General features: G+C 35.4%; 1 protein-coding gene across 1 annotated transcript in view; it reads right to left on the bottom strand.

Annotated features, from left to right (window-relative positions):
- The window catches only part of LOC142341834 (bone morphogenetic protein receptor type-2-like), a 46,058-nt gene that overhangs the window by 5,089 nt on the left and 16,140 nt on the right, over positions 1-24,829 (bottom strand). The window contains exons 4-6 of the mRNA XM_075393086.1: positions 8,786-9,026; positions 2,776-2,929; positions 1,998-2,360 (exon numbers count right to left, since the gene is read on the bottom strand). Coding sequence (XP_075249201.1) covers positions 1,998-2,360; positions 2,776-2,929; positions 8,786-9,026 — 758 coding nt within the window. The remainder of the gene's footprint in view (positions 1-1,997; positions 2,361-2,775; positions 2,930-8,785; positions 9,027-24,829) is intronic.

Consider the following 24,829-nt stretch of genomic DNA (forward strand, 5'->3'; position numbering starts at 1 on the left):
GTGCGAACGCACATTACCGAGCCTCCTTGTTACAATTTCGAATCAGTCAAAACAAATATCTGCAGAATTACTAGCCAACCGTTGAATATTAGCGGTAAATTGCTCTTTACGGTGAGCTCCGAACTCGCACCCTCCGTAGTCCTAGCCTTACAGCCTTCACCACTGTGCTTATAAGTCCTTGTATCAAGCAACAATCGCTTCTACGACAAATTTTACTTAAGAGTGAGCTCAACTGAGATCACTCAAAAATGATGAAGAGAAGCGTGAAAAAGTCACTTGAGAAGTCGAAGAATGTTCCAGAACAAAGAGCTCAAAGAAAAAATGTGCGTAAAAAAATACACACATTTTGAACACGTTTGCTTCAAACTTCGTTTGAGAGCAATTAAAAAGGTTGTTGATTTGACTTCAATTATCTTAAAGAATAACCGAAAAAAGCTGGACGAACTGCTCTGCGATAAGAGGACTGGTGATGGGTTTATTTCTGCAATCATGGTAAAAAAAAACTCCCACCTGAAATCTACTCGCCTTCTACATCATAGTAACTATAATCAGCAACTAGATTACAATTTAAACGAAATTAAACAGCAAATCCACTAACTTCGAACGAGCTGCTCTCGAATGACAAGCGGAGGTTAGATTTAATTTAAGCCTACTTCAGAAGGGGATAGTAACGTGGATAAATTCACAGAAGGGATGAAATTGATGTTTTCGAGTGAAGAAGGCTCCCGAATATGGGTGCACTTTTGATTCGACTTATTATTATTGAGAAAGTAATTTAATTAACTCAAAACCCAAGTGCATGAAAGCACAAAACAATCTAAAAAAACCGTATTTGCAAAAAAAAACAAATTGTTTGCAATAATTGTTTCAAATTCTGTTCAAGAGCAATTGATCAAAAAAGTGAGAATGAAAATACAGCATCGAAAACTGGTTTAAGACTTTAAATATGCTTAGAACTTTAAAAACGCGCTTAAATAATAGCCGTATGAGTAGCTGACGCTGCTATTTGGGAAATCTCTTATTTGGGTATTTAAATTGAATTCTGGTTCTAATGCGTCATGAAGACTACCTAAGAACAATTGGCCTTATATATGGTAACGAAAGTAACCCACAGCCAACAGACTGCCGTACCAAGCTGCAAAAAACTTTATTGCTTTATTATATAGATAGAAAGAGATACAAAAATGAGCTGGAGTTGCCAAAAACCAATATAGATCATTTTAAGTCAAAACAATTTTAAGTTTTCATTTTGGTCGCTACGCCTTATTTTTAACAACTTTCTTTACAGGGGTTCCATATTCCCTTGAAAGAGTTAGGAGGAATTTTAGGACCTCAATTTCAGCGTTAAAAATTAACTAGAGAGTGAGGTAACTCATCACACAATGCGGTTGAAAATATAGTGCTGATGAGTTCAACACATCACGTGTACGCACAGAAAAACAATTAAAGGAACGGTATTAAATGCTAATTGAGATTTCCGGCGTCAAAAATGTCAAAATATCCGACTAAGGTCGGACTGACTGCTCTCGAACGATGGGTTAACGGTTGTGATTTGAAAATTTTGGCTGAACTAGGAGTGAATGGGGGTAAATCGGGATAAATATGGGAGGGTCATAGGAGACTTCTTCTTTTCGTAGAATTCCTAGCAAATTTTTCCCGTCGTGCATCTTAAAGACCAGTAAACTCAAAGACTACTGCAGGTACTTGCTTAATGACTTCAGGTTTCATAATTTTATTCCATTTTTTATTCCAAGACAAAAAGTCGAACGGTCAGACAACAAATCTGACGTAGACAAAACGCGTAAAATACAAAGACCAACAGGATTAGCACACTAACATAATTGTTACTAACTTCAAGAGCAATTAAAAGCAAAAATTGAGAGTCAGGCGGGGGTTCGTTAAAGGGTTCATCTTACAAAAAAATCTCTGAAAAAGATGAATAGGGCTCAAATAACTGCTCGAAACTACATTTAAGAGCAATTTAAAATGAGGCATACCAAGCTAGCCAGACGAGAAACAACACAAGCAGCAGTTAGTCTGGCCTCTGAGTCTTGGTCCCAGGACTCCTGGATAGTATCCATCAGACAACGCACAGCTTCGTTCCCCTGGATCCACCCGGTTGGGAACACTGGCCTTCCCTGCTGAACTGAGACAAGATTGCGCATCTCGTCAAACTTTAAGCTTTGGCCTAATTCTGCTTGGAAGGGCAGTCTGAACTCTGGTGACCGTTGCGAGGGATAGCCAGGGTAGAACTCGTCACAGCGAGAACTGATCTCCCACAGAACGAGTGCAAGGGCATACACGTCAATTTGCTTAAGAGCACTTTCGCACTTGTTCAGATCAACAGATCCCTCCAGAACCTAAAATGAAGACTCTCAAAATTAAAGATAAACCCAATTAAGTTTGAACTCTGGTAACCGTTGTGAGGGATAGCCGGGTAAGAACTCGTCATAGCGAGAATTGCTCTCAAACGACTGGGAAGGCAAACAATTTAGAAGGGGGCATACGCTAGAGAAGCTTATGCAATGCAATGCAGGCAAATGCTTTGAGTTAAGACGAGGTTGCAACTTTTTCGCCGGACCATTTGCCTTTCAATATTTCTTCATAGCAAAACACTGTTGGAAATTTGACTCTAGGTTCTCTAAACAAACAAATCTAAGACTTCCAACTTTCAATGCATAGATCACTGAGCTAGCTGTCTCCCAAGTAAATTAGAAATCTTGCAAGATTTGAATCCATTCAATACTGGCAGTTAAAAAATGTGCAGTAACTAGCCTCCGGTGGCATGTAGCGGAGGGTGCCCACATCTGGAATGAGGCTAGTAGTGTATCCATATGAATCTGCACCAGACACCTTCTGAGCAAAGCCCAAGTCACTCACAGCACAGCTCCCGTCTCTCTTCACAAGAATATTGCGAGAGTTGAAGTCTCTGCACAACATTCAGCAACATCAGTTTCATAATATTCAGTCAATGGCGTGAAATTGGTCCAAAATGGCTACCAAATTTGTACCCCCCCTCTGGTACGATTACGGCAATAGAAAGCGCCTCAGAAACTGACCCCAGTAAGCTGATTGATGGCATAGAGCCCAAAATACAAACATAAATACCGGCATATAGCCGCCGTTGACGCGCTTGATGCACATCGGGATTCCAAAAAAAAGACAAATTGACCTAATTTTGTTCGGTTTCTTTTCAGTGTCAAAAAGTGTTCTAATTTGGCGTGCAGTTTCAGTTAGATTCTAAAACGTTTCTTAATTCAAATTCTAAACTGAAGGCTATCAAGCATAATACTAATGTCAGCTAGCAATCGCTCTATTGAACTTTCATAACCTAATGCACTGACTTAATGACCGGGCTTTATCGGTTTGTCGCGTCCCTTTGGATTTTGATCTTTAGACTTTGACAGTATTCACCACATTGCGCAAATGAATGCGTGAAAGAATTTAAAATCCATTAAGTTGAAACAGTGAGTGAAGTAAGTCAGAAGTCAAACGTGAGAATTGTGACTTATGTAAGACAAAAAACGTGATCAAAAGGTAAAGCGAATTAAAAAAACATAGCCGGAAGAATTCCGGAAACGACTCGAAGTGAAAATTCATTTAAACACCATCCAACCACTCATCAAACAAAACGTGCCCTCACTAATTTATGATTATCTTGAAACAAAGTCATGAAACAAAAAAGTAAAAACAATAAAATCAAATCTGTGATAAAAAATATGATAAAAAATCTGATCAAATTTTGTTATAAATTGAGATCCCGAAAAAACGATCTCTGCCAAAATAACTTCATCAAACCAACTAGCAGTTACAAAAACCACTTATGTGAATTTTTTTAAAAAATACTTTAGGCTAAATTATGAAAAAAAAGCTCTTAAAAACAACTTTCACTGAAAAACTGGAAAAAGTTACTAATTTTTTTTAATATTTCAAAAAATATATAAATCCAAAGAAAAATTCCCTTCAGCCAATAGGGTATCCATATGCTTGTAAAACAATAGGCAACTCATAATAGGCAAAGAAACTTAGCTAAAAACTGAAAAAAACGAAAAACTGCAAAAAAATTAAGAAAAATAGTTCCAATTTTCGCCATTTTTTTAACAACATTTCTCAACAAAAAATGATTCTTACCCACAGAAACTGTAACCAATTGTTATCATAACATTGCTCAAGTAGAAGGGGTTTCTTCAATACCCATTTGAGCCAGTTAAATTTTAACTTAGCTCAAAAATTGCCTTTCGATGTGTTAAATATAACCGAAGATCCATCTCTAAAAGGAGAAAAATTAAGCAAAAAGAAATAGTTAAAAAAAACAAAATTAAAAAATATTAAAATTTTTAATAATATTCTCTGAATATTGCAAAGTCTCAATAACTGTTCTCATCACACCTTAAAAAAACTCCTGCTTTATTGAGCACCTATGCAACACCCAAACGCTTTGTGGAACATATGAAACGGGAGCAAGAACAAAATTTAAAAAATTGCAGAAATGATCAATTTAGTTTTTGAAATATGTGCTATCAAACTTTTCATTGTTTCCACTTAGTAACCATAACACCGTGAAAAACAGTAACTAAACATTTAAATATGAAACCATTACTGTGAAACGCAGAAAATGGACGAATAAGGCAAAAAAAAACTTAAAATTAGACTATTTAAGTCTCCTAAAACGAACTTAAACTAATATTGCTGAAGTCAAAAAGGCCACAAAAACCCACGAAGAAGCTAATTGCAACCAAAAATGTAACACCCTACTGAAAATATGAAAAAGAGGACATAAAACTACTAAAAAGCGTCTAAAACGGCGAAATCAGAAAAATAGCTCAAGATTGCATATAAAACACTCATATATGATTGAGCTCGTCAAAAATGCTCCCAAACGTATAGTTACTCGTTATTTAAAAACCGCGTCGTTACTTAAAAACCACTTCGAAAGTTTAAACTAAAAAACCGCTTCGAAAAAGCCGCGCGTGATCAAAATATTTCGCTCGCTTAGCGAAAACTTCTTCACACCTACTTTTGTCGCTCTCTCAAAAACGCTATATGAACAAAAAAATCATTCTCTCTTTCTCTCTCTTCTCTTCTCTTCAATTAGTTCAGCCGTTTGAACTAAACACTGAGTTTTCAGGTGCGGCATTGACTTTTACATCCTGTTTTAAATACACTCCAATAAATTATCGATCAAAAAGAGGCGCTCCACCAATACTCCTCTTCGAATCGCAATAAGGAGAGCGCCTAAATAATAGCCGCTGAGAGGCTCAAGGCGGCTATTAAACACAAAGGAAACGTAAACAATTTCTCACTCAGGAAGAAAAACGAGAAACATACCCGGCAGATTGCCCGAAAACAGCCGCAGTTGATTCCCATAACTCTATTGGGATTGAAAGAAGAAAATATCAACAAAAATTGATTTTTGTATAAAAACATTTTTAAGTGCAATTTATTTTGATGTCATTTCGTAATTGCACATACTCCTGTCTCTCACTGAGAGGCTACAGGATCTAGTATCAATACCAATAAGCATTATAGATAGTAACTTAAACTTATGATAACAAAGTTCAAGTACCGGGCATCTAAAAATGGGCTTTATGGGTTTATCTCGTTTCTATATCTGACTTTGATTTTTCTTTATACTGACTCTCTTCATTTTGAAATGCTTTGCTGAGCAGCTGTTGTTTAAAAGGACTTTGAGCAGAATGACAGACGAGTGAAACTAGCCTAGAGAAGTCAAAAAATTTCACGCAAAATGTCGAAAAAGCGGCAAAATGGGTAAAGCGAAAAAAAGTTCGACGAAGTAAAAAAACATAGCGGGACAAGTCCTGAAATACAATTCAAAGAATTGAATGAAAAACGTAGATTTACTCTACCTGAACAGCAGACCAATTCAACGATGCCAGCCAAAACACAAACAAAATCATCTCAAAAAATTGAGAAACAAACAATCAAACAAATTAAACAAATATATAATCCTTGATAAAACTTGGAAGCTTTTACCCCATTAGGCAAAATTTGACCCCTTTCAAAATACCTATTTGAAAAAACATGTTCAAAACCATTTTTTTCTTAAATTGGTGCAGTATTATATCTGCAAGGCCTGAAAAAATTCATTGCTCCTTGAAGATCGATTAAATCGAAAATTTTCAAAAACTAAAAATATCAATTGAAAATTTAATGAAATGTTGCTGAAAATCGTGACATTAATATCTTAAGAATCATTTCTTGAAAAATGATTCTAGTGTCTCTAGAGGCTATCCAATAAACCAATTCCAAGTCTAAAAAATTAATTGATTCAAAGATCGATAGGCAATAATTTTTATAAAAAATTTCATATTTCAAAAAACAGAAATTCGTTCTATTAAAATAGTGAAAACCATCCAATTACCACCAGGCAACTATTTATTAACATACTATCAAACCCTGTATGATGTTATCTGGCTATTCCGGCACGAAAAACTGAATAAAAGACAAATGTCTTGAAAAAAAACTTGCAAGTTTTATCAAAAAATTTTCCAAATCGAAAGGTTAAATTGTTGAAAACAAATCCATTAAAACTGATAACTATGCAATAATTGTTTTCAGACCGTGGAATAGGTTTCCTGGCACTTGAGAATGGACAAATATCAAAAATTGACAAACTTTAAGAAACATCAAAAAAATTGCAAATTTTATCAAAAAAAAAATGCTAAAATTCGAGACATTTGAATGTTGAAAACCCCTCCATTGTTACTAGAAACTATACAGTGCCCTATTATCAAACCTTAAAGGAGATTCCCTGGCCCCAAAAGGTGGAAAAACGCAAAAAAAATGACAAAAAATTTAAAAAAAACTTGAAAAAAATTGCAAAATTTAGTATCATTTTGTGTGTTTGTGCTTGTAGTACCAGAACATATAGCTCATAATTTGGTCATAACAAGTACCTTTTTCTCGCAGAAGGCCTTCATCAACTTTTAAAAACTTCAACCTATGACTAATCAAGCAAAAACCTTAAAAAAATCACAAAAAAAAACATGAAAAATTGCATCATTTTGAGCCCAAGAACTCTAAAAAATGACCTTTTAACCTTCAATTGAGGCCATCCCAGTAGCTGCAACACTCTAAGCACTTGAAGGACTACTAACGTCCACTTTGGGCCTCTAATGAAACTTAATGCCCGCTGGGCTTTACCTGTTTATCCCGTTTTGAAAGATCAAAGTCATTTAAAAATGTGTGAACACATCTTCAAAAAAAACATAGCCGGAAGAATTCCGGAAACGACTCGAAGTAGAAATCTGACTATTCTCACTAAACAGATGCATCACCAGCATAGTATCAATCGACAGACAGAGTAACCAATTCACAAAGAAAAGACTGGAGAACTGGACAACTTGACAAAGGACCAAATCGAAAAATACTATTCTCTAAAAATCCAAAGAAAATTCTCTACAAAAAGATAACATCCAGCTTCCATCCATAACTCATAGAATTCAATTAGTTATATATTTGGCTAGATCAATCACCCACCTGGTACTTGCAGAGAAACGTTAAACAACAAACTAAAAAAAAGACTAAGAAAAACTCTTTAACGAATTAGAGATTTGTATAATTTGTTTAAATGAAGACTACCCTGCTAAGCCTTCAAGTGCAAAATCATAGTATCGACATCTACAAAAATGCTCCTTATTGAGAAAAATTTACCAACAAAAAACATTAAATTGGAAGAAATAGGCAATAAACTGGCAAAAAGTGGCCAAAATTTGCCCTGATTTACTCGATTTTCTTTAACAAAAACAACTCAAAACTAATATCATTCAAAATTAGAGACATCCAAAAGAGCTAAAACAACTGACGTCCACTAGAAAACTCCCCAAAAGCTTTCAAAGGTTGAGGAAGAACAGAAACGACATTTAAAACCAAATTGAACAAATAAAAAACGAGAAAAAGTAAGGTGTTTTTTTTTAAATTTTACAAGAAAAAATGAAGCCAAATAAAGTTACTTTGAGCAAATAGAGCAATGAAATGCTCGCGAAAAAATGGGCAAGTCATAACAAGCTAAAGAAATTGTCTACCATTGAAAAAAAAAACTAAAAAAAGCCAAAAATTTAAAAAAGTGGTTACAAAATTCCTAATTTTTCTGTCATTTTTCTTCAGAAAAAATGTTTTATAAAAACAAAAATGTAATCATTTTGTATCCCTGATGATCCTTGTGTAACGAGCTTCTATGCAAATTGCACTTAAAGCAGTAAAACAAAACAAAAGGCCAAAATACATTAAATTTCGTCGAAAAATCAGCAAAACTGATCAAAAACATCCAAATTTGCATAAAACTCAAATTAACTACTTGAAACCTTCAATTCCTATCAGAACGAGCCCAAATCCAATACAATATCATAATCAAACCTCATAATCAAGAAAAATTGCAAAAAAACTGCTTTAAAATGCCGCACGTGAACAAAAAAATTTCGCTCGCTTAGAGAAAATTTTTTCACACATCAATTTCTCGCTCTCTCAAAAACAGCGGTATGAACAAAAACCACTCTCTTTTCGCTCCGCTCTTCACTTTTGTTCAGCACCAAAATCGCTCAAAATTTTTTCACGCGTTTCATTTCCCGCTTCAAAAATCACTCCAATAAAATTGATAAAAAAGGACTTCTCCAATACTCCTCTTCGAGTCGTAATAAAAACACAGCGCCCCAATACAATTCAAATTCTTTGAATTGTAAAAAAAAGCCCTATAATAGCCGGCTGAGAAGATGAGGGCGGCTATTAAACAGCAACATTAGTCTTGACAGCTAGTGAGAATAACTACCTATGTACGATGGCTGGCTTGCGCTGTCCGCCTTGAGGGCAAATGACTTCCGAGTGGAGATATGCCAGACCAGTTGCAGCAGAGTGTGCCAGAGTTGCCATTGCGTGGAAGGGGAAGGAGTTGTGGGTGAGGAAGGCCATCAAACTGCCATTGGGGATGTAATCCATCACTAGCATGTACTCATTCACACCTCCCCCTCCACCACTGCTGCTTTCTTCATCCTCATTCACACGCCACGAGCCTTAAACGGCAAAGAAGCGGTTTTCTGATTCAAGAGTAAAACCTTCAACTTTACTGAACACAGAATGATCTCTTAACCTAAAGACCCAGGTTCAAATCTGATTTTTGCCCAAAAAAAACTTTATTGAAACTGGTTAAAGCGCTTGTTATTTACGGCCTGAAAAACAAAATTCAGCGCCAAAAAATAATGTAATTATTTTGGAAACATCAGATCTAAAGGCAAGCTTTCACACAATCAGCCGTCAAGAGTTGAAATAAGTCTATGAAATATTACGAGAATAATTATTACGAAATCGAATCCTGATGTCCACTCATTAGCTGCCGATTCTTCTTGGTATACATAATTCGGGTATTGAAATTAACATTTAATGGCAAAAAAGAGCTCCGCTTTCTACTCGAAGATCATATGATGAATCAAAAAGCAGATTCCACCTCAAGTTTCGGGCGTTGATTCATAAACTTGGACATTTGTACCAAATGCCGCGGATATTGAGTACGCAGAAACAAGAGAGCGAAACATTCGGTCAAATTTCGACCCCTAAAACTGGATTGTTTCTGATCACAACATTGAGTGATTTTTTGCCGCCGAGTATGACAATACTTTGACACGAAACAATGAAACATAACCGACTAACGTCGGGCGAATTGCTCTCAAACGACCGGCGAGCGGTTGGCTTGGTCAGTAGCTAGCCACGGTTTAGTGAGGATAGCTTTAGCTTGATTCGACTCTGCAGCTTTTAGTTTTCTAGCCCTGTTAATAAATAAATCAAATAGAAAACTGATAATTTAAAAATTTGCAAAATATTGCACAATTTAAAAGAAAACTTTCCAGATTTGGCAGTGATCAAAAAAAATGTTCAAAACCATTTCTTGTTTCTGGAGTTCTGTCTAGTAACCCATCTGCAGAACTTAAAAAGTTTCCTTGGCCAGTTGATCGTTAAACCCAGAAAAGGAAAAAAGTATACAAAATTTTTTGCAAATTTTAACAAAATCTTGCTAAAATTCAAGATACTAAAATCTTCAAAACCATTTCATTGTCTCAAGAAACTATCCGGTATCCCTATTTCAAGCTTTAAATAGTTTCACTTGCTCATACAGATCCAAAAACTAGGAACATGATAATAATTTTCCAAAAATTTGAATATAAATTTTATCAAAAATTTGATTAAGCTGGAGTCATTAAAATATTGATAACCATTCCTTTAACTCTTGAAACTATGCAACAGCTTATTACTAAACCTTCGAGGAAATTCCTAGGACCCTGGTGCCAGAAAAAAATTTAAAAACATAAACCGACAAATGTCGGAAGAATTGCTCATGAACGACAGGCGAAGCAATTTAATTCAGGGGCTGTAGTCTAGATCAATTTTTCTTTATGGGTGCAAAAAAACTTTCCCCCCGCCTGGATTCGAACCACTGACCTCCCGATCCACAAGCAACCGCACTAACCACTGCGCAACTAATCACTTTCCTCTGCTATGCTGGACCGATTTTATATTAGCAACAAGCTTTATTTCGGAGCAATAGAGATCACTCAAAAATGAAGCACGAAAGCGTGAAAAAGTCACTTGAGAAGTCAAAGAACGTTCTAGAAGAAAAGCGCAAAATTGTCAAGCAAAAAAATTGCTGCATAAAAAAGACACACGTCTACAATAATTGCTATGAACTTCGTTCAAGAGCAATTAAAAATTAAATGATTAATAAAAATTGAAAAAATGGCAATTATTTTGAAAAATTTGCTTACATTTGTGATATTAAAATCTTGAAAACCATCCCATGACATCCAGAAACTATGCAGTAACCTATTATCAAATCCTAAAGGAGTTTCTTTGCCACCAAGGGCTAATAAAAAATTGTGAAAATCGGTTTGTGAAAATCAAAAATTTGCTTGTTTTTTAGCAAGCGGTTGTTCGTCAGTAGCTAGCCACGGGGGAGGGCGTGCACCGGGGGACTGATGGGGAGCAACAGTGGGGTGGCGGGGGTAAGAGCGCGGTGGCGGGGGTCAACAGTGGAGGTGTCTTCAACCTATAAGATCCGCCCTTGACAACATAAATAAAAGTCTCCATAACAATTTGAGCTGAAACAGGGTCTGTAGTCTAGATCAAAAGTCAAATTTGAGGACGAAAAGTCAAATGGGTCAGATAAAAAATCGGTCAAGGGAAAAATCGCATAAAGTGAAGGTAATGAAAAATCAAAGCAAAAATCTTATTTGCACATGAAAGCTCTAATATTGACTGCTGTATTACTTCACCATTTTGAGAACTCTATTTCAGGATTAAAATCTGTTCCTGGTGTTTCCACTTCATAATTAAAAGTTTTCTTGAAAATTAAAGTTCTCATTACAAATTTAGGCAAATTATCAATTCTTCTATGATTACGGACATCCCTGGCCAGCTCACAATTTTTTTTATCAGACCCACCTTCAATTGTTTTTAGTGAGAACAAATTTTAAAAAAAATCATCTATGGAAATCTACTTAGGAATTTTCAACTGAATTTCCCCTGAAACTTTGGGGACAACCTTTTCTCTCAAAAACCTGATATCTTAACAAACATCACGATACTCAAAATCCCTTTTTCATAAAAAGATCCCGTTTGACTAAAAACGTAACCACACGAATGAACAAACATAGCCCCACTAAGGGTGCGAAATGACTCTACACGTGCAGTTCAGTCGAAATTGCATTAAAAACAAAAAAAAACAGATTTTAAAAAAGCGTCACATCATATGATCAAAACAAAAATCTTGAAACAAAAACATAGCAGGTCAAATCCTAAAATAAAATCTCTAAAATTGAATTTGTTAATGACCTAACAAACAACATTTTTACGGCAACATTAAACTATAACAGTCAACAAAGCAAATGACGTTATATGGGCAAAATTAACGAACACCAAAAACTAAAAACAATTAATCAAACTTTTCTGTGCAAAAACCAGAGTTTCAGCAACCATCAAAAATGAACATAGCCGACTAACATCACGCGATTTGCTCTCAAACAACCCGCGGGTTGGCTTTGGCAGTACCCAGCTTGTGAGAGATGCTAGCATGGTGATTGGTGGGGGTCGGCGGCGTTGGGCGGGGGTCAAGTGATGGGCGTGATGGGGTAGAATTGGAAAGGCTGGACGAGAAGGGCTCCAAAACCAACGGGTGGAGGGTGGGTGTACAAGGGGCGTGCTGTGCTGCAGGGGGGGGGGGGGGTTGCGTGCTGCGGGGGGGGGGGGGGCGTTGAGTGAGGGTGACATATGGGAGTAAACCCCCATAAGAGTCACCCCCCATACAGCAAGTTTCAAGAATAAGAACCGCTCTTAACACCATGAAATTTTCTTCACAAGAACATTTTTGGTGAATCGCTTCTTAGTGACTGGTATAATAAAGCATAAGGCTCTGAGAGCCCTTAATGCCCTCTTGACGTTGCCTGTTGATCCCGTTGTTGAGGACAAAGTCAAATGGGTCAGACAAAAAATCGGTCGCGCGAAAAATCGCATTAAAAAGACCACAGCACAAATATAATTGCTACAAACTTCACTTGAGAGCAATTAACAACATATTATAAGTCTATTGGCACTACGCGTCCATAGAATGGGCACGCAGTACAACAATCTCGTGAAAATCAATGACAGACAAAGCCAAAAGGGTAAAAGCAGAAATTGGACAAACAAACATTTCTTTAAGAATAAGTAGCATCAAAATGAAAGTCAAATGACTACATACCAAAGTCCGTAATTAAAGTTTAACCTATGACTTAAAGAAGATATAAAAACATCTTTTTCCGACAGGAAATCGACAAATACAGCAAGACAAAAATTCAAAATCTTTTGAAAATAATTTCTGTAAAAGTCAAAAACGATTACTAATAACTCCAGACATTACAGGGTTTCACTTACCCTCGTTAGCAGACTCATGATAGTACGGAATAACAGGATTTAGTGATACAAAACGATCGCGCAAAACTCAGAAATTCTCTATATTTATAGAACAAACATTGTCAAAGTCATAGAAAGCATGACAAAGTAAGCTTTGAAATGAAACAAATAATTCCATTAATATCAGCCGAATTAGCAACCCACGAGAGCTGTCATTAAGAAGACCGACCAAAAGAACAAAAAAGCGCAAAACTCAAAATTTCGCAAATAGTTTTCGAAAGCGATTTGTCATTGCCTATGAACTAAAACCATTATTTCGATTGACGCAGGCCTTATTAGCGACCGATCAGACCACCTGCTATCAATAGGATTAATAAATGAGACAACAAAAAGTACAAAGAATACTCAGAAAACCAAAATCACAAAAATTTTTTGAAAACGAAATGTCAAAGTCATGACAACCACTAGCTATCAAAGCAAACTAATGAATTTATACAACTGAACTTCATTGGCACGTAATTAGAACTGTCTTTAATTCGACTATGCGCTAAGACAACAGAACGAAGAAAAATGGAACAATAAAAATCGCCAACAGTGAAAAAGCATTAGCTGTTCATTGAGGGATTACGTGAAATGCTAATAGGTACAATTGGAACACACGTAGACCATGTTAATAGCATTCAAGAGAAAAACTGACAACAGAAGTCAAATTGACGCACGTGAAAGTTTATTCTCAAAAACCGAGCAAATTTGCACTTCACTTGGTTTGAGAAAAATCACAATTCAATTCTTCTCGTTTTGTTCTCCATGTACTACTCCAGTTTGCCTAAAATAACCACTCTAATTTAATTAAATTTGCCCAAATAATAGCCGTTGAGAGGCAGACGGCAGCTATTAAAACATGTAATTATCAACTCCGGATTTTTATATCGATAGAAATTTGTACTCCAGGAACCAAGTGTCCCTCAAAAGTACAACACAAGGAAAGTTTACCTTAACGCACCTCAAAATATGAAGATTCTCATGAACAAAATTAAGTTTTAATTGGGGAGAGGGTGTCCTTCCTAAAGAACCAAAACTGGAATAGCTCTTCAAACCACGGAGTTCTGCTTCCTTAGCAGTTTCGCTGATGCGTACACTGAGAGCCATCAAACGCTCAAAGAGAACTACACAGACTTAGTGCCCTTGGGTTTTACCCGTTAAACTAAGTTCACAGGATAAAAAGCTGAATTTCAAGCTAAAGAATGCTTTGCACAAAATAGACGGCTACAATAATTACTTCAAACTTAGTTGGAGAGCAGTAAAACATGATCAACTAACGTGTGGCGAATTGCTCTCAAAACGACTGGCGAGAGCGGTGGGTCTTCGTCAGTAGCTAGCCACGGTTTAGAGAAGCTAGCTTTAGCTTAATTGAAGGAGCGTGAGGAGAGCGCAGCAGCGGGGGGGGGGGGTGCATCGAGCGGGCTAATGCGGGGGGGGGGGGGGGGAGGGTAACAGTGGGGAGGGGGGAGGGTAACAGTGGGGAGGGAGGGGGGCAACGGTGGGAGGGGTCTTTGGCTGCACGGGGCCCTTACGGCCTGAACGATGTGCAGGGGTGGGGATCGAGGGGGCTGATGTGGAGGGTCAACCTCTAAGAATTGCCCTTCACATCATGAGTAACATAGTCGGCAGATTACCTGAAAAAAACCGCCGTTGACGCACAACGGGATTGAAACAGGAAAAAGGAAATGATAAAAAAAACATTTTTCCCTAAGTTTCAATAAAGTGCGCTTATTCGGTGTGCAGTTTCATTTAGATTCCAAAACTATTTATTATTCAGCTTCTAAAATGAAAGCTGCTAAGCTTAATAATAATGTCAGCTAGCAATCGATATAGCAAACTTTGAACATAGCTGACAGATTGCCAAAAAATTGCCGCAATAGCTTTGTAGATCTGCAGTCTCAAAAGGATAGTAAAAGAAACAGACCAAAGAGAAATTTCTTTTTGTTAAATTCTGGGATGTTATATTTTGATTACAAATCTGTATAAGTTATCGCTGCTTCTATTATCTGCTCTCAAATAAACTTTAGAGTGACATGCACTCACTTTACCTTATCTCTTTGAAAAAAAGTCAGTTTCAGAGTCAGGTGTAGTTTTTGATTGTGACGTAAGTAACGTGTGACCAAAAAGATAATCACGAGAATTAACAAAAAAATTAGCTCCACTAAGAGTGAAAACTGACGTCAAGCACGTAATCCAATTGACATTGCATGAATGAAGAGCATATTTGAAGTGATTGAGACGTCATATGATTATAACAAAAATCCTGACAAAATAAAAAAACAAGAGAAGGCCAATAATAGCAACAGCTATCGCGGTGCGGCTATTAATAACCTAAGGCACTATGCCTTAATGACGAGCTTTATCGGTTTATCCCATTTAATTTGATTTGCAAATTTGACTTTGACTTTATTCACTACATTGAATAATTCAATGCGTGAAATAAATTAAAATCCATTCAGTTGAAACAGTGAGTGAGTTACGTCAGAAGTAAAGCGTAAAAATCGTGACTTATGTAAAACGTGCTCAAAAGGTAAAGCGAATTTAAAAAAATGAGAGCGCCTAAACAATAGCCGTTGAGAAGCTGACGGTGGCCTCTAGTAAGTCCCCACAACATAGCTGCCAGATTGCCAGAAAATAGCCGCAATACCTTTGTAGATCTGCAGTCTCAAAAAGATTTTAAAAGACAGACTAAAAAATTGAGTCTTTTCATTAAGGGCTGACATGTTAAATTTTGATTAAGAATCTGTATAACTAACTGCTGTTTCTATGAACTGCTCTTAAATAACCTTCAATTAGAGTGATAGACTCTCTTGACCTTATCTATTTGAATTAAAGTAAAGAAAAGTCAATTTTAGAGTGAGGAGGTCATTTTTGAGAGTGAGGTAAGTCCAAAAACTTAAAGGTGTGACCAAAAACTTAATCACACGAATGAACACAAAAACTCGCTCCACTAAGAGTGAAAAATGAAATTGAAGTTGCATGAACGAATGAACAAAAGCAGATTTGCAGTGATTGTGACGTCATGTGGTCGTAACAAAAATCTTGACGAAATAAAAAAAGATAGCAGGACAAGTCCTGACGTACAATTCAAAAAAAATCATAGGCTAAACAAAAAACTAGACCTAGAATGGACGATGAGTGAATTGGGAAAACCATTTAGAAAAAAATCCGATCCAAAAAATCGAAACAGTAAAAATCAAAGTGATACTGCCGCATGTGAACAAAAAAACCACTAGCGAGAAAGCGAACTTTTGTTCAAAACACCGTTTTCTCACTCTATTTTAAAATTAGAGCGAAAAAATTTCACGTCGCAAAACCACTCGCCTTTTCGCTCCACTTCCTGTTTCGGCGTGACCAAAATCACTGCTCCAATTTGACTTCAAAAATCATACAATCATGAAAATGTGTGAACAGATCTTTTAAAAAAAAGACAACGCCCCATTAAAATTCAAATTCTTTGAATTGTAAAAACCAAGAGAAGGCCAATAATAGCCTCAGCTATCGCTTCGCGGCTACTAAACAGTTGCTGTGAATAGCATACTTGCAGACTATTGTGGTGAAAGGCTCTAAGAGAACTTATTGCCCGCAGGGCTCTACCTGCTTATCCCGTTTTTGAGGACGAAAAGTCAAATGGGTGACAAAAAATTGGTCAAGCGAAAAATCGCATAAAAAGACTAACAGGACTAATATAATTTCTACAAAATTCTTTTGAGAGCAATTAATAACAATTCATATATCATAATTGAGATGTAAACTTACCCGATTAAATTTGAATAAAGCAAAGCCATTTTGGGAGTCACAAATGCATTGTATGATTCAAATAATGATCAGTCAGACAAAATATAAAGCAGTTTTTTCTATGAGATTGTAAAATTCCTTTAAGCACAATTCAGCTGCAGAACGACTGAACAAAATTACCGGTTTGAGCTCTTAGAATTTTGACTGAAAACAAAAACCCAATTCATGTCGATAACAGTGCATCACATTTGAACAATCACTATTTAAGTCACGAAAAGAGAGTTAATTTACAGACATGAGCGATCTCTGTATCCGATATACAGCAACGAGCAAAACGATCCCAAAAACTTTACAATAGATCGGAAATGAAACTAGCCTCAGGAACGAGTGAAATCATTGAACACTCGTAAACTAAGCACCTTTTATAACTGCATTTTGAGTGCATGCTTGACTTATTAGAGTATCGAATTTTTAATGAATTCAGCCCGAAGGCCACAAAGTGAAACCATTAATTGAACAGTAGTATAAAAAGGCAGCGGTCCACCAACGACGTTAATTGACAGGTCCATGGCAGTGTCTAAAAACTCGACAATTCCAATAATTCAACAGTCTAATATCAACATATACTTTGAGGAACTTCCAAATTAAGTAGGATCTTCTCTGATCCCCCCAGCTTAGTGGGCATATAACTTTTACACCCCAAGCACACGTGGTATTTTTTACATAGTAACCTGTCATATAACAACACACTAGCAGGCCCGCAAAAGCATCACACGAAAATCATTTCAAAGAAGAGATAGAAGGTTAAAAAACAGATTTTTTTTGCACCACCTGGGGCTGGAACCTATGCCCATCGTTCAAAAGCAATAGTTAATATGTTTCGCTACCGATGTGTTCGGTTTGTGTAAATTACCCTATTCGCCAAAAATTGTTTGTCCAACCACGTTCTCTGCTTTACCATTTTGCATATTTAAGGAGCGCTAAGACTTGTACAGATAACGATATTCTGCAAGGCGGCATAGTGTAGCTCATGTTCTACGTTAGGCTGCATGTTTAAGGAGCGTTTATAACATGCGATGATACGGAGCTTAAACAAACGAAAGAAAACGAACGCAGAAAAAAGAACAGGAAAGAGATAAACAAAAGAGAGAAAAGGAGAGAAAAAATACAAAACAAACAGAACAGAGGAGAAAAGACAGAGAAACGAAAAACAAAAATGACAAATGAAAGAGGGAAAAGAGAAAAAGAAACGGAAAAAGAAATCCAAGACAGAAAAGAAAGAGTAAAGAAAAAAAAAGAAATCGAGAAACGAAAGACAGAAATGAAAAAAAAAGAAAAGCAAAAAAGAGAAAAGCAAAAGAGAAAACGGAGAAAAGCGAGAGAAAAGGAGAGAAGACAGAAAAAAATGCAGAAAAAGAACAGGAAAAAAGAAATAGAAAAACAAAAGAGAGAAAAGCTAAAAAAGACAAAAGCAAAAAAAGCAATGAAAAGAAAATAGAGAAGAAAGAGAGAAAAGAGAAAAGGCAGAGAAAAAAGGCAGGACAAAACCAGACAAGAAACGATACAGAGAAAAGAAAGAAACGAAAGAAGAAGAAAGAAAGCAAAAGGAAGGCGGAGGAACAAGAAGAGAAAAGAAAAAGAAAAAAGAAGCAGAAAAAAGCAGAACAGAAAAAAAGAGGAAAGAAAGGGAGAGACAAGAGAGACGCAAACAACAGAGAAAAGAGAGAAAAGCAAAACAGAAAACAGAGGGAGAAAAGAAAGAGAAGAAAGGCAGAAAAGAAAAAGAAACGCACGAGAAAGGAAAAAACAGAAAGGAAAGAGAAAAGAATAAAAATCTAAAGAAAAAACGAAAGAGAGGATTCAAAGACAGGAACAAAAGAGAGAAGAATGAGAGACAAAGGCAAAAAAGAACAGAAGAGAAAAAGAGAAAAGAATAAAAAAAAATGAGAAAAACAAAGAAGAGAAATGCAGAAAAAAGAATAGAAAAAAGAAACGCAAGAGAAAAGTAAGGAAGAAAAAAGAGCAGAAAAGAGTGCGTGAAAAGAGAAGACAGAAAAAGACAGAAAAGTGAAAAGAGAAGAAAGAGAAAAGCAAGGGAGAGAAGAAAGACCGAAAAGAAAGACAAAAGCAGAGATAAAAAGAAACAAAAAAGAGAAGAAAGCGAAAAGGAGAGAAACGAAATAGGAAAAAGACTTAAAAGAAAGACCGGAAGGAAAAAGAAAAACAAAAGAGAAAAAGAAAGAAAAAAGAGAAAAGAAAAGGCAACCAAATGAAAAAAAATACAAAAATGAAGATGAACGGAGAAATGAAAGCGAAAACCAATACCGAGAAGAAAAGAAAATAGAGAAAAGCAGTAGAAAAAGAAAGAGAGACAAGAAAAAGAAAGGCGAAACAGAAAGATAGAAAAAAGGAAACAATAGAAAAAAGAGGCTGAAAAGAACAAAAAAAAGAAAGAGGGAAAAGAGGGACGGAAACGAAGGACAGAAAAAAAGAAGTGAAAAACAAGACAGAATAGAGAGAGAAAACGAAGAAGTGCAGAAAACAAAGAGAAAAGCAAGAGATAAAGAAAAACAGAAGGGAAAATAACAAAAAAAATAACAAAAGAAAATAACAAAAAAAAACAAAAGAAAAAACCTAAAAGAGGAACGAAAGAGAAGAATGGGAGAGAAAGGTAAAAAACGAAAAGAAAAACAGAGAATGAAGGTGAAAAAAGGAGAAAGTAAAAAAACGAAAGAAAGGCAGCAAATGAAGACAGGCAGCAAAAGAAGACAGGCAGGAAAGCAAAAGCGAAAAGAACACAAAGTAAAGAAAAGAAACAGAAGAGCAAAGAAATACAGAAACGAAAGACAGGGAAGAGAAAACCAAGAGAGAAGAGAAAAGAAAGACAGCAAAGAAAGAGCAAAGATAAAAAGAGAGACGGAAAAGAAAGAGAAAAGTAAGTGGAATGGAGAGAAACCGAGAGAAAAAAGACAGGAAAAATAGAAAGGCAGCGAAACGAAAGAAAATACAAAGATAAAGAGTAAAAGCGAAAACAGCAAATCAAAAAGAAGAGAACAGAGAAAGAAGGAAGAGAAAAGCGAGAGAAAGGCAGAGATAAAAGACAGAGAAAAGAAAGAGAAAACGAAACGATACAGAAAAAATAGACAGAAACAAAAGACAGAAAAAGAAGAAAAAGAGAAAAAGAAGAAACTCAGAACAGAAAGCGAAAAAGAAGAGAAAGAAAAACGGAAAGCAAAGCGAAAAGAACGAAAAACTGAAGCAAAAAAAAACGAAATAGAAGAACAAAGAGGATTAGAAAGAAAGGCAAAAACATTAAACAAAGAATAGAAGAAAAAGACAAAGTAACAAAAGAGAGAAGGCAGAAAACAGAACAGAAAAGAGAAAAAAGAAGAGAAAAGAAAGAGATAAAGAGAAAGACAGAAAGGAAAGAGAAAAGAAAACAAAAAGAAAGAAAGAAGCAAACGAGAAGAGACAGAAAAGAAAGAAAGGAATGAGGCGAGAAAAGACACAAAAAACAGAAAAAAAAACAAAAAAAGTATAAAGAAGACAAAGAGAGAAAACAAAGCGAGAAAAGCAAATCAGAAAAGAGGAAAAGGAACAGAGAAAAGCATGATACAAATGGAGAGGAACAAGACAGAAAAGAAAGAGAAAAAGAAATAATAAAGAAAAGAAAGAAACGAAAAATAGACAAAGAACAGAAAAGCGAGAAAACAAAAAGCAGAAAAAAGGAGAACAACAGCAATGAAAGCGAGAAATAAAGAAAAAGATAAAAGAAAGGTAGAAGAAGAGAAAAAAGAACATAACAAAGAAACAAAAGACAGAAAAGAAAGAAAAGCAAGAGAGAAAGAGAGAAGCAAGAGATAAAAGAAACAGAGAAAAGCAAGAGAGAAAGGCAGAGAGAAAAGACAGAAAAGGAAACAGAAAAAAAACAAAAAAGAGAAGAGCAAAAGAAACGAACGATAAAAAAGAAAGAAACGCAAAAAAAGAAAAAGCATAAGAAAGGCAGAAAAAATTGAAAAACAGAAATGAGAGCGAGAAAAATCAAGAGAGATGAAAGAAAGGCAGAAGAAGAGAAAAAAGAGAACAGAAAAGAGACGAAAGACGGAAAAGAAAGAGACAAACGCCAGAGAGAAAAGAATTAAACAATAAAGGAAAGGCAGAAAACAAGGACAGAAGAGAGAAAGAAAGACAGAAAAGAGAAGCGAAAGAGAAGGGAGAAAAAAGAGAAACCGAAGAGAGAAACGAGAGAAAAGAACAAAAGAGGGCTAAAAGAATGAGAAAGGCAGAAAGAGAACGGAAAAGAAAGAGAGAAAAGAAAGACGGAAGACAGAAAGACAAAACAAAGACAAAAGAAACACAGATAGGAAATACTGAAAAGAGAGAGAAGCAAGACAGAAAAGCAAAAGATAAGCGAAAGGGAGAAAAGATAGAAGAGAAATGAAAGACGAAAACTGGAAAAAAAAGAAAAGAGAAGAGAAAGAAAAAGAAGGTAGAAAAGACAGCAGAGAAAAAAGAACCAAAGAAAAGAAGGGAAAAAAGAAACAAGAAACAAAAGAGTAGCGAAGGAGGAACGAAAACGAAAAAAGAATGAAAAAAAGAAAGACAGATAAAAAGAGCAGGAAAGAAAGAATGAAATAAAGAAAAAAAAGACAAGAAATAGAAGACAGAAAAGAAATACAGAAAGGAAAAACTGAAGTGAAAGAGGGAGAAAAAAGAACACAAGGGAGAATTGAGATACAAAAAAAAACGGACAGAGGGAAAAGATATACAGAAAAAAACAAAAGAAAGAAAAGCGAAAGAGAAAAGAAAGAGATAAAAAGCAGAAAAAAGAAGGAGAGAAATTAGAGAAGAGAAAAACGACAGAAAAGAAAGAGACAATAGAAAAAAAAGAAAAAAGACAGTTAAAGGCACAGAAGAAAAACATAATGGAAAAAAGATACGAGAAACTAAAGAGAAGGTGAAGAGGAACAAAGAGAAAAAATAATGAGATAAAGAAAGACAGGAAAGAAACAGACAAAAGAGAGAAAAATGACTGAAAAAGAGAAAAGACAGAGAAACGAAAGAAAGAAAAGACAAAAACAAATAAAAAGACAGAAAAGAAAGAGAAAAGAGAGGAAAGAAAAGAAAAATGGTAGAAAAAAAGCAGAAGAGAACAGAAAAAAAAGAGACGAAGGAGCGCAAAGAAAGAGAGAAAAGCAAAAGAGAAAAGAAAGAGCGAACAGCAAGAGAGAAAAAAGGAACGAAAGAAAAGAAAGGCAGAAAAGAATGACGGAAGAGAAAAAAAACAAAAAAAGAGAAAATAAACACAAGAAATACAGACGAAAAACAGAAAAGAGATAGAAAAGCAAGAGAGAAAGAACGAAGGAGGAAATACGGACAGAAAAAGAAAAACGGAAGAAAAAAGCAAGAGAAAAGAGAAAGACAGGAAAAGCGAGAGAGAAAAGCACGACAGAAAAAAAGACAACAGCAAAAAAGAAAAAAGAAACGAAAAAAGATGCGAGAAACTAAAGAGAAGCCGAAGAGGAACAAAGAGAAAAACAATAAGAAAAAGAAAAACAGAAAATAAAGACAAAAGAAAGAGAAAAAAGACTGAAAAGGAGAGAAAAGACAGAGAAACGAAAGAAAGAAAACACAAAGACAAAGGAAAAGAAAAAAGAAAAAGAGAGAAAAGAAAGAGAGAAAAGAAGAAAAACGAAAGATAAAACAAAGGCAGAAATAAAGAACAGATAAAAAGAGGAAGAAGAAAAATAAAGACAAAAGAAAGACAGAGAGACAGACAGGAAATACAGAAAAGAGACAAAAGCAAGAGACGAACGAGAGAAAAGAAAGAAGAGAACAGAAAATAAGCGAATAGAAAGAGAAAAGAAAGAAACAGAAGGGAGAAAAGAAAGACAGAAATGAAAGTCACAAAAGAAAGCGAGAAAAGAAAGACAGAAGAGAAAAAAAACAAAAGGAAGGGAAAAGGAAGACAAAAAAGACAGGCAAGAAAAACAGAAAGGAGAAAGAAAAGCAACAGACAAAAGTAAGAGACAATCGAAAGAAAGAAAAGAAAGAATAGAGAAGAAAGACAGAAAAAAAAGAGAAAGAAACGACAGAAAAGAAGGCGGAAAGCAAAAGAGAAAAAAAAACAGGAAGGAAAAAAGATACGAGAAACTAAACAGAAAGACAGATAAAAAGAACAGAAATGAAAGAGAAAAAAAGAAAGAAAAAAAAGAGCGAAAAAAAAACAAAAGGAATACAGAAAAAAAAGAAAAGCCAAAGAGAAGGCGGAGAAAAGACAGCGAAAGAGGAAATACGGAAAGAAAAAGAAAAACGAAAGAGAAAACAAGAGAAAAGAAAGAGAAAAAAGCACGAAAGAAAGAAAAGCTAAAAAAACAAAAGATGCCAGAAACTAAAGAGAAGCGGAAGAGGAACAAAGAGAAAAAAGATTGAGAAAAAGAAGGACAGGAAAGAAACAGACAAACGAAAGAGAGAAGAAAGACTGAAAAAAAGAGAAAAGACAAACGAAAGAAAAAAAGACAAAAACAAATGAAAAGACAGAAAAGACAGACAGGAAATACAGAGAAGAGAATGAAAAGCAAGAGAGAAAAGCAAGAGATTATCGAAAGAGAGGAAAGAAACAACAGAATAGACAGACTGACGTAATCGACAAAAAAATCCAAGAGAGAAAAAAAGAAACAAGAGAGAAAAAGGCAGAAAGGAAAGACAGAAAAAAAGAGAGAAACAGAAAGAGAGAAAAGAAAGACAGGAAAAAAGCAACAGAGAAAAGAACGACTGAAAAGTAAAAAAAGCAAAAAAGAAGAAAAACAAAGAAAAAGGATACGAGGAACTAAAGACAAGCGGAAGAGGAACAAAGAGAAAAGAGAATGAGAAAAACAAAGACAGATAAAAACAACAGAAAAGAAAGAGAGAGAAAAAGAGAAAAGAAAGATAGAAGAGAAAAAGACAAAAGAGAGAAACGAGAAAAAAGGAATGTAGAAAAGAAAGAAAGAAAAGCGAAAGAGGGGGGGAAAGAGCGAAAGAGAAAAGAAACACCGAAAAAAGAAAAACGAAAGAGAGAAATGATATACAGAGAAAGGAGAAAGACAGAAGCAAGAGAAAAAAAACGCAACAATCTTTGATGCGAATTTAAAAACGCTACACAAAACCTACAGCCCGTTGCATTTCTATCTAGGTGATTTAAATTTCTTTATCATTTTTTAATCAATCAAATGGACAATTTATCATCTTTGATTTAATTTCGGACTTTTACTTAAAGAATCTTTACTCTGTCAATATCTGTGATGCATTGCATATGCCATTCAAGGACTGTTATCGTGTGACAAATATTTCGGCAATTGATTAATTTTTTATAAGCATGTTTTCAGTCATTGGCCTATTTTTGCATTCGCAGCTTTTCGGTCGTTGACCTTTTTGGCACAAGCAGGTTTTCGGACATTGGCAGATTTTCAGTCTGTTGGCGCCACTTCAATTGAGCTAGAAAAGCCATCAGACAGCATGAAATAACTTTTGAAACTGAAAAAACTTAGAATTTGTCAAAACTCAAAAATGGTCAAAACTGAAAAATTTTACAAGTTGGAACCGAAAATCTGTACATCCCCCCCGATTTTGGGAAGGCAAAACCCGAGAAACCCGAGGTTATGGCAGACGGTTAGGGTTACCTCTAAGCTACTCATGGACCCAACGAACGTTATTGCATCAGACCCACAAGTGTGGCTATTAGCACTTAAACGGTGCAAAATTGGCATTTTTCGATATTTTGTTATTTATTGTTAAATTTCTTAAGTTGTTTATTTTATGATTCTCTAGATGATCATTAAAGGTGAAATACCGTACATTCGAGGCATTTAGAGCCACGTAATATACATCCGTGCTTATGTCAACAAAAGTAAATATTGCAGTAATTTGACATTTACTATGTAAACAATGACCTAAATCATTTTCTTGATTAACCAATCAGAAACAAGTAGCGATGATGTTATAAATGATAAGTATTTGATTATTTACTTTAACCTAATTGTTTGATTAGTGAAACTTGATTGTATTTAGAACCATTAGAAACTGTTACCAAGAGCAGTTGGCTCTCAGAAAAGACTAAAATTTGATTCTTTTACAACTTTAGTTTTTTTGTTAAGTTTTGCTAGATCTTAAGATCTTG

This window comes from Convolutriloba macropyga, chromosome 6, assembly GCF_964194025.1.
Source record: "Convolutriloba macropyga chromosome 6, txConMacr16.3, whole genome shotgun sequence".
Classification (NCBI taxonomy): domain Eukaryota; kingdom Metazoa; phylum Xenacoelomorpha; order Acoela; family Convolutidae; genus Convolutriloba; species Convolutriloba macropyga.